Source organism: Gymnodraco acuticeps, unplaced genomic scaffold (assembly GCF_902827175.1).
Source record: "Gymnodraco acuticeps unplaced genomic scaffold, fGymAcu1.1, whole genome shotgun sequence".
In the NCBI taxonomy this organism is placed as follows: domain Eukaryota; kingdom Metazoa; phylum Chordata; class Actinopteri; order Perciformes; family Bathydraconidae; genus Gymnodraco; species Gymnodraco acuticeps.
The window spans coordinates 2630868-2650866 of record NW_022991443.1 but is presented as its reverse complement, the minus strand read 5'-3'; the positions used below and the strand labels follow the sequence as shown (position 1 = coordinate 2650866).

The following is a 19999-nucleotide window of genomic DNA, read 5'->3' as shown; positions in this document are numbered from 1 at the left end:
TCAGTAAAACACTCCTCCTCTGCTGGGAAAGCTGCAGCCCTGGGAAATGGTGATGAGAGGATGAGACAAGTGAGAAACACTGGAGCTGACTCCCTTCAGGGGTCGCAGCATTATGCATACACAGAAATACTGAAAATATACCCAACAAATATACTATGTACAACTTTTTAAGGAAATATTCAGCCATTGTTTGAACATTAAATTATACTTTTGGGCAGCAGGCAACCTCAGGGTCAGAAAGTTAAGTGAACATTAAAGGTCACCTATTTTGCAAAATCCCACTTTTTCATGTATTTTATAAATAGATATGTGTCCCCTCTGTGTAAAGAGATTATGAAAGTTTAAGGAAAAACGATTCCCTCTCTTTTTGTCCTGATCCATTTATTTAAAAACCTGTCTGAAAATTAGCTGATCAGATGTTGGCCACTTTGTGATGTTACAATAGCATGGCTATTTTAAAATGGTGTGTTTGTGCAGGATTTCCCCATGTAGCTTTAGTCCTAATTGTCATGGATCAATCAATGGTCTGCAGCGTTTTAACTTGATCTTCTAGTTTCTGCTTAGATTGAAGGAAACGGACTGAGGTGTAACCAAAAAATATAACAAATCAGTTTTTGCAACTTTTGCTAATGGACAATAAAACGAGAAAAGTGCAATGGGAACATGCCTTAATACATTTTTAGTTTCGGTCTTTTCAGGGAATTTGTTGGCAATATTGAAAACATAGATAGGCCTACTCCCGCCTTATCCTTTAACTTATGACTAGTAATGTTTTGGATTTTTCTGGATAGTAAAGTGTCTCATTGTTGTACTAGTGGCTTTTAAATCCTGAAAGCGAACAGAGATCTGGAGAAAATACAATACTTTGAAATGAAAGAATTCAAGGAAAATAATCAATGGCATTTAAAAACCAACATGTGTTACCCCTTTTGTTTAAGATGTGGGTTTCTAAAAATGCACAACATCCAGAGTATTTACACAAAAAAAAACAGCACTCGTGTTTCCCATGTGCTTTTTTAACTACTTTCAGGGGCATGGGAGCATCATAAAGTCCTGATTGGTTGCAGTGTCAGGAGTGGACATACTGTAAGCTCAGCGTCAGAGATGTTTCCCGACAACACTGCGAGCCGTTATTATGAAGGAATGTGACCGGAGCAGCACTTCAGACGCCTGGTTTTTCTGTGTCATCATCCATAACTGCATCTGTGTTTATATGAGTCAGGAGTGCCAGCGAGGTAATAGTCAATCAACGCACTGCAGCGACAGCCATTAGCAACTGGTTGGTGGTGGGGGACGACGACATAATATAGGAAAAACAGTTATTACGAAACCGCAATGAGTGCAATGTAGTGGCAGTGTCGATGAAGTTTATTTCAAGCCTGAGAACACAGTCATCCAACCATGAGGAGCTGCGGCAAGAACATAAACAACAGGAAAATACTCACTTAATTTACTGCATTTAGGAAACCTTTTTATAATGAGCATTTAAAAGCTACTTATTGCAAAAACATCAGCTTGCAAAAACGTCATTAAAGTGGCTTTTTTTAATCCTCTATCTTTCCAGGAAGCCCACAGAAATGCATTTGAGGCGTCTCCTGCAGGGTCACATGGAGGAAATGCTCCTAATGATGTTTGGATGACTCTCATCACAGACAGAGATCCTCCTGTATATCCAGACCTGGGTCATGCAGGAGTTTGCTAAAAACTCTCAGACGTTTGATTCACGCTGTCTGGTTGAACAGGGTTTGTCATAACTCTGACAAATCAGGAAATGTCCATAATTGTCAACAATCACTAACTTGTATTATTCTGTGTCAAGGCCCAGAAGGATGGGTGTCAAACACCTGGAGGAAAGTGAATGCAACGGCTTCCATGCAATCTCACTTTGTCTGTTGTTGAAAGTCTAATATTTATTTGTCCTGGTTGTTGCCAAGAGGTGAGCATTTTTGAGTTTGGGTTGTCAGTCACAGGAACTATTGCCAGGAAATGTTCAATTTGAAGAAAGATGTATTTTTAAAAAAACAAATCAATGCAACGTTGCACAACAATACTCTAATAAATAAAAGAGGAAAAAGGCTCCCCAAAAGCAACACACTCTCACTCCATAATCGTCCAGGAGCGACGTTTGGTCAGGGTCCCGTGGCGTGCAGTTGTGAAGCTCCTCCTTCAGCTTCATAAAGGGACGCAAATAGCTTTCAACTGATTGCAATGTATTCCCATCTGCGGCGGGATTTGACGCTCATGGAAGCACGGCATTCGTTTGTGTCGGCTGCCCTTAAAGGCAATGTGAGCGTCCATTCCCATTGGATAACGGAGAATTGTACACCCGGAAGTAAGTATTCCCCTTACTGTCGATTGATTTGACAGTGATATCTGCACTACTCATCGACTAAAAAACACCAGATTATCCTTGTTAATTACACAACATTGATTGGTTTAAATTGTGTGCAATGCTTTTGTATTTTTCCCCTTCGATTCGGAGAAACAAATATTTTTTCGGAGTAAAGGATGGCAGAAGACACTACACTACCCAGAATCCCCAGCTATCGTTTAGGACTACACCATGTGCTCTGTTTGACAAACCCCGTGATTAGTTCTCAAGCTCTGTGATTGGTTGACCTCCAACTGCATTCCATATGAAAAACGTTTCGTAAAATATAAAATCATACTTTATTCAGCAGTGCTTGCTTTACTCTTTGAAAGTCATCACATGAATGCATTGTAATAAATGGTTCGGCTGCATTACATATATTACACATCTGTCGTAGTACTTTATTTTTATTTATCTACAGAGATCGGGCTCAGAATAGACCGGAAACTATTCTTTTACCGTTCAGTTTGAATTTCACAATAAAGTTAGTAGTAATATTTTGTTTTTATATTATTGTTTTTTATTAACTACTAGACCGCTGGGTCATGTTAAGACCATCTTTTCTGTGTTGCTGTGGGTTTTTTCCATCGCTTTTGTGTTACAAATATCAAAACAATAACTAAATATATCCGTTGTAAACTAAACCAGAAACAGCAGTATATTTTATTTTGTTAACACTAAACTTGACAGCTTTTTAACCCAAACCACCTACTGGTTAAAGCACGTTATTACACGTTTAGAGTAATGCAATGCAGGTAGATTGTGTTGCTTTTTAATGACTGTTTAAAATGCCTTTTTCTTAATGTATTTTATTATTATTAACTACTTGTTGCTAGGGACGCTGCTATCAATATTATTTCTGTTATGTTGTGTAAATGTTTAATGGTGTTATCTTTATTGCTACCCCCTTCCTCGTCAATGTATAGTGTTGGTCCACAGCGCAAACGTATTAGTTTAACAAAATCCGCATCTAAAATTGTGGCATACGTTATTTTCCCCTGTGCAATTCTCCATTTACTCAACAATAACACATAATTATCCTTGTGTTTATTTATTTGTTTGATTAATAAACACAAGTTGGAGTCCGTCAGGACCGAGGGTCGGAGCAGCTCATTTGCTTTAGAGAATATTACACCGGGAAGTAAGTATTCTTTCCGCTTCGCTTGACAAACCCTGTGATAGTCCTCAAGCTCTGTGATTGGAGAGTGTGCTCCGAGGGTTACGCCGAGCGTCGAACAGCACTTGAAATGGGATGGAACCACGGCAGACTGTCCAAGACTGGATTTGAACGGGTCCACCGCGTCCCCCCCTCCCCCACCCCATCCCCAGAACTACACATGCTGGCTATAGTGTTTCGCAACATGTCTATCTATGGCACGTCTCTACTGGGAGTTGTAGTTTTAAAAGACGTTTTCGTATTTCCCATAATAAGAAGTTGCCAGTATTAAACTGTACATCCCTGGAGGTTTAGGGGATAGGAAACACTCAAATTTAAAACATATAATTAATAAATGGGTGAAAATTGCTTGTGCCCATAATGGGCAGCATTAATATATATACCCACATGCCAGCTAAGGTCAGAAGAGCTTTATTTAACAGCTGGTCTTGTGTTTGTGACCCCTCCTGTTGTTAATTGATAACATTACATTACATTACATGAATTGATAAGCCTGAAACATGCACTTGTCAAGGTTCAGAGGCAAATTTTGCAAATATGGCAGTAGCCATCGATCAGCTTAAGATAATATATACTTTATTGATCCCAAGTTGGAAACATTTGCGTTACATCAGCATGTGTAACAGTTGTAAATATGCAGTGGTGTTTATTTGTAAATCATTTAGTATAATCACACAAATTCTGTGTTTTATATTTAACAATTCTGTGTTCTTTATTTATTGATTGTTCAATACCTGACAAGGCCGGAGATGAAATATCTACATATATCTTATAAGAGTATAATACATATGTATAATATCAGTTAAAATAAGTGCTTCAACATAGTTAACATTGCTGGAGGTATGCACAAATATTGATAGATGTCTTGTAATGCACTATTGAGGAACCTGCGACCCAAGTTTTTCATTCATTGCATAACTACACCGTTTGTGTATATGATATGTCAATAAACCTTAGAAAATCTTGAAAGGGATGTGCAAAATAGTCATTATATACAGTCTTTAATTAACTATTAGTAGAGAATAACGAGTAATGAATATACTTTATAGGGATCCTATTAATATCTAATAATAAAAATAATGAAATTCAATAACATGCTTTAACCACTAGGTGTCCCTTTATATCAGCTCTGCACCTTTATGGTGTAAATACAGCCTATCTACCAATTGGATCAAATATAAAAGTCAGCCGAATTAGTGTTGATACTGCAAGGAGACGTATTGTGTGACAAGAAATGTAAGATGTTGTTTAATTGTTGATATATTTATGATCCACGTCACGTTTTCAGTTCCTCATGTTTGTCTAGAAGTCTTCTCATCAGGGCTCTATAAATACAGAACTACGGCAGATATGTAATATTTAATGCAGCCGAACCGTGTATTACAATGCCGTTATGTGATGACTTTCAAAGAGAAAAGCAACCACACTCGGAATAAAGTATTATTATTTTTTTTTTAAAATGTTTTCGGTCTGTTTCCGGTATTTGTTTATGACGATGTGCTGTGAGATGTGAGACTGGAATTGCACAGGGGAAAATAACGTATCTTTAGATGCAGATTTTGTTAAACTAATACATTTGCGCTGTGGACCAACACTATCATTGACGGGGAAGGGGGTAGCAATAAAGATAACACCATTAAACAGTTAAACATAACATAAATAATATCGATAGCAGCGTCCCTAGCAACCACCTGGGTAACAATGAAAACGTTCTATGGACGCAATTTCCTGAAGTAATCTTCGTAATAACTAGCAAACTACTGTAAAGATCATGTACATCCACTGCACACATAATCTGAAATAACAACTCGTATTTCTCGCATCAAATGACATCAAAACGCATTTTAATGGCCAAACTAATTTTAAAATAGGCATTTTCCACCGAGAATAAAACGAAGTTCGGCCATGTTTTTTTTTTCTGCAGGGAGAAATGTGAAGATCACGTGACATAGACGCCAGCCATTGGAATGAATGGTGAAAAAAAACGGGGTTTTTCAAACAGAGCACATGGTGTAGTCCTAAACGATAGCTGGGGATTCTGGGTAGTGTAGTGTCTTCTGCCATCCTTTACTTCGAAAAAATATTTGTTTCTCCGAATCGAAAGGGAAAAATACAAAAGCATTTCACACAATTTAAACCAATCAATGTTGTGTAATTAACAAGGATAATCTGGTGTTTTTTAGTCGATGAGTAGTGCAGATATCACTGTCAAATCAATCGACAGTAAGGGGAATACTTACTTCCGGGTGTACAATTCTCCGTTATCCAATGAGAATGGACGCTCACATTGCCTTTAAGGGCAGCCGACACAAACGAATGCCGTGCTTCCATGAGCGTCAAATCCCGCCGCAGATGGGAATACATTGCAATCAGTTGAAAGCTATTTGCGTCCCTTTATGAAGCTGAAGGAGCCTAGGAGCGTCACAACTGCACGCCACGGACACTGACCAAACGTCGCTCCTGGACGATTATGGAGTGAGAGTAGGCTTGTTTGAGACGAGCTGCGGCTCACCTCGAAAGTAGACGAGAATAGCCGATCGCAGCCGGGGGAGGTCTCAAAATGCTCGCCTGAAGTCGGACAGCTCGGAGTCGGCTTCTTCTTCTTCTCTCGGTTTTTTAGCGGAATGCAAACAACTTTAAGGTGCATACCGCCACCTCCGGAGTCGGCTTGACTCGGTTTGCATTTATAAAGAATGCACACATGTGTTTAATCGTTAATGTCAGATATGTACTAAGTAAACACATTTGTTCCTGCTCAAGATTAGATTCAACTTTATTGTTATTGCACATATTACAGGTACTGAGACAACGAAATGCAGTTTAGCTTCTAACCAGGAGTGCACAAAGCAGTAAAGTGAAAAGTAATGTAGCCTACACAATCTACAGAATAAAAGATAGAATGAATTGAAGGATGAATACACAGTGAGGGGTATGAATACACTAGATGTACACAGCAGCCTGTGAGCAGTATACTGAACAGTGTGTATGAATATGCTAAGATATATAAAGAATGAAAACGGTAAGCAGTGCAAGTATAGTATATTCTTTCACACACACATACAGGTTTTGGGCCGAGGGCGACACCGTACTTCCGGTATCAACCATTTCACACGAGGTGCATACAGAATATCATAGTCGATTGCCTTAATCAATATAGTCAACTCTAAAATACCACATATATGCATTGGCATGATAATATTATTGTGACAAGTGGGGTATTCACCTGGTGTTTCCAGAAGATAGACGTAGATGCAGCCAAAATCGACCGAAGGCCACTTTTGAGGGTCGTAATTCCATACATTGTACATCCAACAACCCACACAGCTCTAGTTTACGCTGGTAACGACCTAGAGCACACCCCTCAAGTCCAGAGATGTAATCCGAAGACATGCAGCGATTTCTTCGGTCGTTAATTCAGAAAAAAAATCTAGTGCGCTCTGCCTGGCTACATAAGCTAGCTGTTTATATTAGCATTCCCAGGATTTTTGCACCTCCAGAAAAATGGCGTCTTTATAAAAAGATATATAGCGCGCGTTGCATTGTGGGTAGCTGTGACGTCACTGTGTGTGAAAGAATATTCATGATGATAAACATTGTGGAACAATGATGAAAAATGTGAATGGAAGTGGCGACGTAAAACTGACACAAACAACAACAAACTTTTGCCGAGCCAATTGGACAGTTTCATCAGGAGCACGTGGTAAACCACCAATGAGCGCTCAGCTTGAGATACCAGCGAGTCGTTTCCAGTGGCGAGCCGTCAGGGCCCTCTAGGCCCTCTGTGAGGGCCTAAGATATTCTAAAAAATAATATTTGAAAACATTAAAAAAAAAAGTTTTAAAACAAATATTTAAAAAAATATTTTGTTGTTGTTACATTTTTCATTAGTTTTACCAAAATAACTTGATTTAATTGTATTTAAAATAATATTTCCGAAGAAATAAATCCTTCGAATCTGCCTGTTCAGTTTCTGTTGGAATGTGAAGGGTTAAATGCCGTCTCTGCGAGTTATGTGAAGACGGGAGAGCTTGTTGGTCCCTCTCTACATTCACAGAGGGCCAGCTATAGTAACTCAACGAGAGAGTAATGTCAAATGACAGTACAATTGACCAATCATATCTTCCCTCTAAATGGGCGGGCTTTATTTTCGCGGACTTTAAGACAAGTTCCGCCCGCTGTGAGGTCTATGCAAGTGGTGCAGTGACGCATCCTATAACCCGGAAGTAAGCTGCGCTCGGATTCCCTCGACAGAAAGCAGTGGGATTTCTCCAGAGGATTTTGGAAAATAGCTTGAAATAAGGTCTGTGGAAAACGAACCTGTTAGATAAATGCACGTTTTGTTCAGCCGGATAATATCCACATGTCTACCCTACTTTTATTATTTTCGAATCATAAATCTAATCGATAGATTTATGATCGATAGATTTATAATTAGCATACATTCGTTCATGATGGCTCACTTCAGTGATAGTGATGACATCGTTGCGAAATGATTAACCGAGTCATTTTCAAGATTGAGTTACAATGATAAATTGGAGTGGCAAAGGATCAGCTGAATTACCCGCCATCAAGTGCTTCATCCAATAGGACAGGAGGATGGACTTTGTGTTTAAGTGATTTGATCATCAAAGGTAGGCCCAAGTCATTTTCAATGCGGGCCGCCGTGCTGACTTAATTCATTTTTAATTGTTACTTGGCTGTGGGTGCCCTGTCATGATAGGTGTTTATATAAATGGTGTTGTTCTGTGTGGTAGAGGGTCGCTGTCATTGATGCGTTTTGCACCCCAGCCCGCTGTTTTGATATTCCGCTGAAGAATACGCTGTGACGTAATAACTCTTCTTTTTTTTCTCGAGGGAAAGGGGGGTCAGAGGGCCTAGGTATAAAAGTCACGGCTCGCCACTGGTCGTTCCCATGGATGTATAATAAGAACTGGATACAGTGTGGGAGGCGGGGCCTCATTCATTCCTATGAGAGCTGCTCATTAGCGCATGATGATAAAATGGCCCACCTTTTGAGAGAGTGAAACGTCACAGATTACCCAGCATGCCTGAGAAGTACCCGTATGTGCGCTCATAGAGCATGCGCAACTTTAACCAAAATGCTCGTTCACATCAAGCACGTCAATTTGCGTACACGTAACAGCACCGCGCGTTCATGACAGCATGGTAATGGATTGTTGTTATCATGGATTTGATATGAACGAGGCGGCAGTTAGCAGCTAGCGGCTAGCTAGTAATGATGCTAATGTACAAATCAATCGTTATGTACTTATATTACGCTGTAACAGGATCTAGTGATATCCAACAGAGCTTCATTTAGCATGAAATAATTATTGCACTGTATATATATATATATTTATATAGGCCTACAGTGCAATAAGCTTCTTAGTGCAATACGAAGCTACAGGGACGTTAATAATGTCGGTAATATTAACTTTATTTAATACAACATTTACGGTACAAGATTTAATCATACAGCCCATGTAGTATGATAATGAATTACAGCAAACATGTGCAATATATCCATTATTACAGCTCCGTGGGATGGCAGTAAGACGATATGGATCCGTTCTTATTGTGCATCCATGGGTAAAGATAAACGCAACTCACATTGGTTTCTCATACAGCATCTCTGTAAACTACGTGTATTCACTGAATTTCACTCTCTGCCTTTAACGGCTCGTTGTAGCTCCAATAGCTTCAGCCCCCACCTTCCCTGTGAGCACAGTGTGCTCTGATTGGTCGGGACACGTAACATGTCCCGTGGGCTAGATGCGCGTTCATAATGCAGAGGGAAATAACTCTCAGAATAACGTTATTAGCACATTATTACAACTTGAGGAACGAATGTTTTTAATAAGGGCTATACAAGTGTTCATACTGGGTAGTTTATTTAGTTTAAAAAAAATTATCCTACGAGTTACAGACCACTCTTTCCCCATGTAAGTCAATGGGAAAAAGTGTTTCCGGGCCTGGCAACCAAACGGAAGTGTAGTACCGCCGTTTGGCCAGCACGAATATTTTCATTTGAGTCCGGCGCACTTCCTGGGGGCTTGGTCGTTCCCCATCAAGCATTTCGCTTCCGCAGCCCGTGGAGAGGAACTGCGCCACTTCGCCGCGCCTCGCTCTCAAGGCTGCGGGCGTCTTTGTCCCGCGAGATTTCAACGTCTCATGTAGGCGAGCCTCCAGAGCAAGTCGGACAAAATGACTAACCATCATGCAACGCACTTGCAAGACGTTGATCGCAACTGCGCAGGTCTCGCTTGTCTCAAACAAGCCTAGTGTGTTGCCAAAATAAATATAAATGTGAGGAGATGTGTCAGTCTACTTTGATGCTTTTTAGACTTGTTGAGGTATCCAGTGTTTTACCAACAACAAATGATGGACATGAAAGAGTAAAATATGTTCGGATTTAGCTTAGGACCTCACAGGAGGGGTCCTGGCCCTTCAGGTTGAGAGCCACTGCCGTAACATACACAAACAGTATTTGATATTAACTCCAGACTGGGAATTTGCTCTTTTTGTTCTTGGCATTAAGTGCCTGTACTTTAGTTTGACCTCAGACCAGCCTGGATTGTATGAAACTTGCTGGAATGGTGAACAAGGAAGAACCAAGGAAGAACCCATTACATTTCAATCACACGCTTTATTTTTTACTCATGGAAACATCCCTAGTTGTCAAACTGCCTTCCACTGCTGCATCCCTCCACAGCTTTTGGGGAAGTATTTGAGATTAAACAGCTAAAACTATTCAAGTAAAACAGGGGTGGTGAAACTCATTTTGTATGGACATGCAGACACATTCATTCTAGGTCTCTCAGCGGCTCGGGACTTCTACAGCATCTTGGTGCCCTCTACTGACCAAACATGAACTAGCACCAAGTTCAAACAAACTGTAAATATACATTAATTATAATCAGCAATACGGTTACAAACTACTTATAGGCCAATGTGTCTGTGCTGAATAATGTCAAACATATCTTAACTGAGTATACATCTATGATACTTCTGTCTTTTCCTTTTGCCAAGAAATCCCCATTTCTAACCTTTTTTGTTACTAATTAAAGATAAATTACATTGTTTTCCCCAGAATAGTTTTTACTAATAAGTATGAAAACCCCCGGACCTTTTTAGTATAAAGACGTATCATTTTACATTAGGGGGCTTCATTTTTTTCATATGCCTGTATTATACAGGCATATGAAAAAACAGGCTGTATACCTATTTTCACCCTCAGTTTGAAACCAGAGCCCAGTCTGCTCTGATTGGTCAGCTGGCCGACTCTGTTGTGATTGGTCAACCGCTTAGCTAGCCAATAGAAGCGTGAATGTTCCATAGTGTTGTCACTATGTTACATAAGTAAAGTCCAATGTAGGTGTTTCGGGAGTGAACTCTGCGATTTTACATGCACAAAAAACGATATAACACAGTACAGGAAAATACCCATAAACCTTTCCCAAAAAAAAATCAAATAAGTTAAAACAATTTAGTGAAAATAGGTATGTATTTATTAAATATAACTGCTTCCTTTCAAAGAAATCAAGCAATTAAATTAACTTTCTCTAAAACATATGCGTCTCTTTACCAGCAACCCGACAGACCTTGAAAAAAGAGAAGCAGGAACACAAGGGGTGTTTTGCATCATTATGTACAGCTGTTTTATTTGTGATTTCCCCAAAACATGATCAGTATTTTACTACATATACAATGCATGTAAACAAAGAACAATGGATCAACTTTAAAGACAAAAAGAGCAAAAAGAAAAGAAAAAAGAGCGACACGAAAAAAACAGGCGGTGATTTTGACCACGAAGAGAGACATTGGTTAAGGTACTGTATAACACTAGTTATTTTATATATAGGGCTACTGATGCCATGGCAACTGTTTGCTGTATGTTGAAAAGACTACGTTCCTGCACTGAGGTCGGGTGAGCTTTACTGCATATAGTGGTGTGCGTGTGTGAAGGTCAAAGGTTCTTATCTTGGGACATAACTATAGTTGTTTCTTTTTGTTCTGCCGAATAATGAGTTTAGTTCATTCTGTGGGAGGCCAGTCTGCTGGGAAAGAAAACGCTTACATTCAGTCAAATAAAAGAAAATCATTTCATTAGAAAAAGTAAGATTTGTACTTTACAATTGGGCTATAAATACCAACCTAAACAAATAATCAACCAAGGGGAATACATTAATGAATAAACCAGCAGAAAAAGTCAGGACAAGCCCCTCCCACAATGAATACAATCGATGCAACAATTGTAATAACCGACAAATATGTGGATATGAAGAGAGGAAAAGGATCTGCTGCGGAAACTAAATGAGACGGTCAGCAATACAAAGACGGAGGGTCCTGTATTCTGGATTAAACCCCTGATATTGTCCCAAAATAAGGCTGTGGGTTCTAGGCACACCGAGGTACAACTGAGCTGAGCAATATATTAATGTTTGCTTTTTTGAACTTTCTGTATGAATTTTAAATGTATATCTACTGACCTGGCTACCCCAGGACTTGCTCTAGAATATATTTTTGTATTTTATTTTTTTAAGATGATTATTTTTGCTGAGTATTACGAGAAAAAAGCACAAGTGCATCATTGGCAAAGAACTGCTGGTGAAGGAGAAAGAAGTGCACACAAATGTGCTGCGTGTCTGTGTTGTGTTCAGTGTCTGGCTTTTTTTGTCAGTATTGTGTGTTTGGCTGAGACTTTAAGTGCGTGTGTGTGTGTGTATGAACAAGCACATATGTAAAGAGGTAGCAGAGAAATACGATCAGAGCGAATTACTTCCTATCTATGCAACTGCTCTCCTCAGGTCCAAACACGGGCCACCATTTTTACTCAAAATGACTAAAAGTAGCCTACTGATTTTCCGCGGTACGTTAAATGTTAGTGATAATCAACACATAGATGCAATAAAAGACTTGCATCACTAAATATATAATACTCCAAAGAAAACTTGTTTTACTTCCTATGAGCTGAAACGTAATTAAAGAGTCGACAGAGTGTTCACTAAAGGCGTAGTGTGTCTTTCACAGCATTTTATTTTGAAGGCCTGGTTACCTGAAAGCTGAGTGAGTGCAGCGAACAAACGAAGAAACACACTATTTGGATCTAGGACATCTAAATTAGGATCCCAATGCTATAAACCCTTATCAGACGTTAAGAGGAAAGCCACAGCGGGAGACGAACACAACAGGGAACCTGCGAGAGCAAAGCCAAGCAGAGGGAGACACTTTTTACATGTTAGATGTTAGGAAAGAGCTGGTTTTAAAAGTCTAACTACCACCCCCCTTATCAGAGTCAGACGAATCAACTCCAAGACGTCTGTCCCTGTCTCTGAACTGTTGCATAAAGCTGAAGAAAAGACTGATCGAGAAGTCTGTCACTGTGAATCTAGCACTTTAACTGTAGCCTATATCAAAAAAACTGTCTACTGGACTGAAGGAGCAGCAGCTGCCTCTTGACTCTCGGTGCCCAGTTTCCCTCTAAATTGTCCAACCACGAGCGTTTGACATCCACCATGGCCTCTGGTTTAATGCTACATTCACATAGCAGGCTTTAAGCTAAAGTTACTTACAACTGGTGGATCAAGGATTCTCTAAATTAGCCTGCTTGCTAAACCTTAGCCAGCAGAGTCTTTTTGGTTTTAACTGCTTATATTGAGAACAACTTGGGTCGTAGCAGCACACTTGGCATTTATTGAATGAACACTTGAAAAATAAATGCCAAGTGTGCTACTACGACCCTTTCAATGATTGACAGCTTTGCCATTTACCTTCTTTTTTGTACTTAGAGTTTAGCTGCATTCACATGTCACAGTTGAAATGACTCTGAGCTAACGTTGATGTTGTGTTTCTATGTAGGGAGCCGTTAAGACTACGCGGAGGCGCTTCCCATCGCTCAAAATTGTCCAAAGTTCAAATTATGTAAACTTGACATTGTTTATCGCTGAACATTCAAAGCGCAACCAATCAGATGACAAGCTAGCAGTGGATGTAACAATACAAACATCACCTGACAAGCTGTTTTCACCGCAAGGCTCTGTGCCCGACCTCGAGTTAGCATATCATGTGAATGCAGTTTGAGAAGAAAATGCGCAAATATATTTACGCTGAAATATATATATAAAAAATATTTACGTTTGTTTATTTAAAACAAACGTCGAAAAGGTTGGATATTGTTCACTGCTCAAAATAACGGAGGTTCTTTTAGCTGCTATGTGAACGTTGGTCTTAAGCCACATTGCCACACTTCAGTGACAAAGTGATTGTAATGAGGTCTCCAATAAACTGACTCCAAAGATGTGTAGGCTTATGTTGAGATATGAGGTATAAAACAATCCAGCATTTGAAAACAGAGGAATCTACTGTACATATACAAAAAATAAACCTTAATTACTGTCAACAAATAAAAATGGTTGCTTTATCACAAACACAATCATGCTGCGACAAATATATATATATATATATGTTTGAATATATATATATGTGCGGAGAAGGAGAGGTAGTATGTTGGGTTAAACGCCACGCCAAAGCTTAGCGGAGCGTCATCGGTATAGAGTCGGATAGAGAAAACACAGAGATCTCGTGAGTAAAGCAGAAAAACGGTTAACATGTAGAAACATTGGGATCCACTGGTATACTGACTGGTTTACTGGCAACTAGTTTACTGTACGTTTGCAATAAAAACTGAGGAGAGTTCTGGCATGTTTGTGTGAATGTTTGGTTCCCTTAAAGGCTGATGTGAAGAAGTCATCCTGTAAAATATTGAGGTATCTGTTAAATGTATCCAGAGTGAGGTTTCTGAAAGTAAGGCTACTGAGGTGGAGCTGACCTGGGTTGAGAGGGGAGAGAGCATCAGCTACAATACTCACGTTAGCCATTAGTGAACAAAAACTGTCATGTACAACCGTTACAAATGTAGTATTCCATTGTGATGTCGAACAACAGCGGAGCAAAGCTAAATAACTAATGTTTTTTTGTAATGGATTTCGTATTTGCTTTCGCTTTTTTTTTTTTAAAGTCTAAAATTCCAAGAGCTGCAATGCGAGAAATAGTCAGAAAATGAATGTCACACTTTGGGTTCTGGAGGCGACTTTCCCTCAGTCGCCGCTGCCTGTAGAACACGTCACTACATCTGTAGATTCTCATTTTGAAAAATAATTGTATCTCCTAACATCTTCTGTACAGATTCTACACAGTCTTCTGGAGGTCAAATACCAACGTTTTCTGGGGTCCGATTTCTACAGTCTGTTTTTTTTTTTTCAAAGTTTGAAAGTGACACGTCCAATTCCAAAGCAGCTACATCTCCCATCAGCCGTTTTGTGTGGCTGCTGAGTTAAAGCTATGAAGAGTAATCCTGCTGTGATTGGCTATTGCAGAAGAAGAGGTGGTTAGATGGTTGGGTGACGGATGAGGAAGCACGCCCATGCTGCTGCTAAAACAGTTGGCCATTGGCTAATTCCTGGATCAGTCATTTGAGGCAGTGTTAGTTCATGATCACTTGATTATGTTTGACATGCTGCTTCTGGAAAGCGCATGTCGGGTTTTGTTTTTCAGAGCGGGGGATCTGCCTTTTTCTTTGTCAATGGAACGATTGTTTCTCTTCTGTGTGTTTGTTCCTCTTGGGTGGAGCTCCAGGTGGTTCTATTCGTATTCCACAAACAAAAGGAACAAGAATGAGTCCGTTCCCTGTCCAACTAATTCGTATGAAGTTGCTTGAAATCCAGTTGTTCATCTTGCAGTAGGAAAAAGGCTCCAGAAGTCCACCGGGCTCCAGCACAGCAAGCCAAAGCGCTAGCAGGGAAACACTGACACACAATCAAATTGACAATCTTGAAAATAAAATAAAGAGAAGCAAAACAAACAGATTTTCACCAAAATGAAATGGATATACTGTATAATTGTCAAAAGCTTATCGATAGACTTTAGAAACAGAGAAAGAGAAAAGATATACATCCATAAGCTCGGAATGGACAGAGCAGACGCCTCCTGGTGAGGACGCACTGAGCTGTTAGGAGTCTTTTAGAAAGGCTGCCGGATGGTGCGACGAGACTCAGCCAGTCGGAATGATCGACACTTCCACCACTGGGAATGTTCGGCTACATGAACCCTTTCAATTATTACACGACAAATTTCGTCGGAGTCCCATCATCACATTCATAAGAGCATCATCAGGACTAGGGTTGCAACATTCCGGGAATTTTCAAAGATGGAAACTTTCCACGGGAATAAACTGGGAATTTTCCAAATTGAAGGTTGGCTCTTCATAGGGAACTTAAATATAGTTGGAGAAAGTATATTTTAGCATAATCTTGACTAAAACAAACAGATGCCATTCAAGTACACTTGAATATCCATGCCATAGCACATAGCTATTGAGCCCACACAAAGGTTCGCAACAGGCTCACAAATGTGAGAGTGGAAAAACTGGTTGGCATTCGGGCAAACCTAAGGCTCTTTGAGCCTGACACAGAGCCATCCGCAACAAGGCTGGACAGTGACACTGAAGAGGAAGAGGAAGAGTTGGATGTTGATGAGGCCCAGGAAGAGCCTGTTGACTGAAAGGGTTTAGCAAAAATGCAGAGGATTGCTTGAAGGAAGATGTGCATGTTTAATGGGACTTTTTGGAGGGAGAAGGGCTCTTTTCATTTAACATTTTGAATGGGACTTTGTGGGGATTTTTGGATGGGGGGTGCATTTTTGTTATTTTTTTAATGAGTGGGGTTGGGGGGGGATGAGTAATATTTAATTCAACATTCCTGTTTTCGTTCTTCAATGAAACAAATAATTGTTCAATAAAATAATTAAAACTTGTTCTGTTCTACTTAAAAAAAAAAAAAAATGTAAAAGAAAAATCTGTTGAAATGTCATGTTTTTTGTTTAATTTTGCATCGAATATTTCCAAAATTCCCCAGCTTAACTTTCCGGAAATTTACCGGAAATGTTCCGACCCTTTGCAACCCTAATCAGGACAGGGTTGGACCAATGCTGGACACCTATTATTACTATTCATTATTATAAGAACTGCACAATGCATTTGAATTGTATCAAAGACGGAACTTGCACTTGTGCAATATTAAAATTGAAAGATGCACAATAGGAGATAATAACACATGTTTGTTTGTTTCGGATCCTCTCTTAAAATGACACAAAGCTTCTTCTTAAAATATATATAAGACGATTATTTTTGCAAAAAGGATCAATCCCTCCAATACCGTGAATCATATTGCAATTAAAATATTAGTCAAAGTAATCGCAAGTATTTTTTTCTGCAGAAGTTTCCCTTACAAATATTATTATTTTAGGGATTACATTGGTAAAGGTCGATCTGTGACACACCATCTGTATCTTTGTTTTATATAAAACAGTTTTAACTTGGCTGAAAATGATAAGCGTAACACTTTCTATGAGGCCATGCGTTATGACATCATTCAAATATGTTATATACTTTTTATAGCACTATAGTTAAAGACCTCAAAAATATTCAATCATACAAAATAAAACATTTATATGATGACTTATAAGGCCAAGCATCATGATACTTTATATTTGTCACTCTGATAGTTGTAAAACTTTTTTGCGTTATGCATTATTATCTCTGCTATTATGCATTATAATTTGAATATGAATTACTCTAAGTGGTTAAAGTATAAATCAATATATATATGCAAGAACACACTTAAAGTAACATATGTGCATTATAACAGTGACTATGCATAATATAAAAAAAGTATAAAGTATTACAACTCTGGGAATAAAGATATATGACGCAAGTGATTATAAGGTTGTATGATACTTGACCTTATAAGTCATTATAACATGTTCTTAAATTGATATTGTTTTAAAGATTTAAGAATATTTATAAGGCCAATAATAATGAGACAGTGCCATAAGCAGATTATAATGCATTTAAGGTATAGATAGGTATCATAGAAAGTGATACTGTAAAAATAAAAAACATATCAGCTTTCTGGTCCAACCCGTGTCCAGCAGTCTTTTTTCAAACGCTCCGACCAGCTCAGTCACATGACCAGGATCTCCACCTCTGTCCATTCTAGTTGAATACAACATAAGAGTCCATCTCCTAATTGCATATAGTGCTGCATCTCCAGAGCATCTTGCCATCGACAGTTGAGTTCTCTTAGTATTTTGTCTACATTAATCTCTAACTATGTACAGACTTAGCAAGTGGTATTTACAGAGTTTGTCCACAAGGGGGCGATGCAGGCCTGCGAGAGAGGGTGAGCATGCACTGTGTCGAGAGAAATGATATGTAGTGATGTTTTAACATCCTAAACCTTGCTTCTGTGGCTGGTGTTGAAATGGATCAAAATGTGACCCAAAAAAGAAGAAGTATGGCGCTTGATTACGTGTTTCGTTATAAAAGGTCTCTGTTCAGCTGTACGTTACAATGCTTCCTTCATCTTTACTTTTCCCTGAATAAAATTACCTTAAGGCTTATATAAATCACTGTTTTTTTTTAATGTGGCCATTTAATGAGAAGACCAGCTTTAACAGTGATCTCTAATGGATTGTACAAACCATCTTAAGTTTTTCATGAACAGATAAAGAGTAAACATTTTGTAGTAATTGTTATTTCAAAAAACGTTTAGCTTACTTATACTGTTATGTAGTTCGATTAGAAGTCACAGTGATGCCTAGAGCTTCGAAAACGATCTCTGCCTTATGATTGTAAGCTAACGCCACACACACCATAAACACCAAGTACACAAAATCATCAGACAAACTTTTCCCTGAGGCAACAGCCGGTAAGTCGGTTTCTGTCCAACTACCTGGCCCTAACTGTTTTAGCAGCAATCTAACCAGCCGAGTACATTTTTTTGTTGGGGATAATCTCTATCCACAATGTTTGTTTATGTCAGTCTACAAAATGCATGCACTCTCAGGTTAAAGCCTGCACGCACCCCCTTGTGGTCCATCAGGATTCTCATATACTGTACACACATCACAAAAATAAAAAAGGACTCCTCACACACTTCTCATCGCTTTCTTATATGTGACGACACACACAGAACTGAGGAGGGGCCTTCAGATCCTCTACATTATACAACAATATTTGCTTCCACGGAAGCAACCATGAATGCTCTCTTAAATATATATATATGTATATATATATATATATATATATATTTATATACCCATATATATCAGCTTATACGTATCATTTATATTTATATAGCATTATACATACATTCTTGTTTTGTGAAATTCCCTTTGTCTTGTGAACAGGGAATTCCAACCGTAGCATATCCCTCCCTCCAGCTACCACACCTCCGTGACTCCAAATCCAACTTCTCTTGTCACCGTTACCACACTGAAACATTCCTACTGTAACTTCCTTTCTTTTCTCCAGCTGCACATACACAGAAACACAGCCTGTCTTAACCAAGAATTTTTAAAGTTTTTCCACTATATTATCGTAAGCTAGCTGGCTGTGTTGATGTTTAATATATTTGGATATCTTTGCTGTCGATAAATCAACATAGCGATCTAGGTGTAGGAACATTGCTTGCGTATAATTTGTACCTAACAAGTGCCAGCGTGGTTAATAGATGTAAATCTGTGAATTTATTCCTCGCACTTGTTATGAGGATGAAGGTTATAAGGGGATGTGACCGTCACATCCGTCACGCTGTCAAAACAAAAAGAAAATGGCAGGAATCTAGCAGTGATGTCCGGAAGGAAAGGAGGTGAGCAGAAAAAGGCGATATTTCATTTGAGTTTGCGAATGAGGATCAGGATGTCGATCTACTTCAGAGTCAGGATATCTGCCTGACCTTTAATGTGGTACTGTGTACCAGAGGTTAAAATATAATCTGGTTATCCAAGGTGCTGCAAAAATGCAGAGCATATCCAGGTGTCTTAAATCCGGAAATCCGGAGCCTTGCCGCTCGAGGTCAGGTGACGATGAGGAGGAGGTGAAGGTGACCATCTACCTACGGGATTATCCATCCTTCTCCCTTGTGTCTATCAGAGCTGGGGTTCCGTCGGGGAAAAGAAGGCGGCAGGGGTCGGTATATCTTCCTGTGATGTGTGGTGAGTGTGTGTGTGTGTGTGTGAGCGGGCTTCCTCCACTGCTATGACACCTCGCTGCCGAACACTTCCAGCACCAGCGGGGTGAGCTGCATGCTGTGCTCGGGCTGGAAGGAGAGAGAGCGGTACTGCTTGGAGTGCTCCTCGTTCAGGCTGCGCAGGTCGGCCAGCTTCTGGATCATCTTGGCGTAGAGGAGGCGTCCGCCCGGGTGGTTCACCTGGATGTAGGCCTGCAGCGCCTCCGACAGGTGGTCCTGCAGCTGCTCGATGCGACCGTGGTCCTGGACTCCAGGGCGATCTACCCATCAGGGGATGAAGAGGGGGCAGTGGTGGAAAATTGTGAGGGAGGTCCAAGAGGAAAGGAGGAAAGCAAGAGGAGAGAAGGAAGGGCACAGGGAGAA

At 39.6% G+C, this 19999-nt stretch overlaps 1 protein-coding gene across 5 annotated transcripts in view; it reads right to left on the bottom strand.

Annotated features, from left to right (window-relative positions):
* Positions 1-11179: 11179 nt before the first annotated feature.
* LOC117532823 (vitamin D3 receptor A) overlaps positions 11180-19999 on the bottom strand; it is a 112648-nt gene continuing 103828 nt past the window's right edge. For all 5 annotated transcript variants that reach the window (XM_034196346.1, XM_034196350.1, XM_034196349.1 and 2 more), the window contains exon 9: positions 11180-19896. In XM_034196346.1, the coding sequence (XP_034052237.1) occupies positions 19643-19896 (254 nt within the window). In that variant the 3' untranslated portion in view covers positions 11180-19642. The remainder of the gene's footprint in view (positions 19897-19999) is intronic.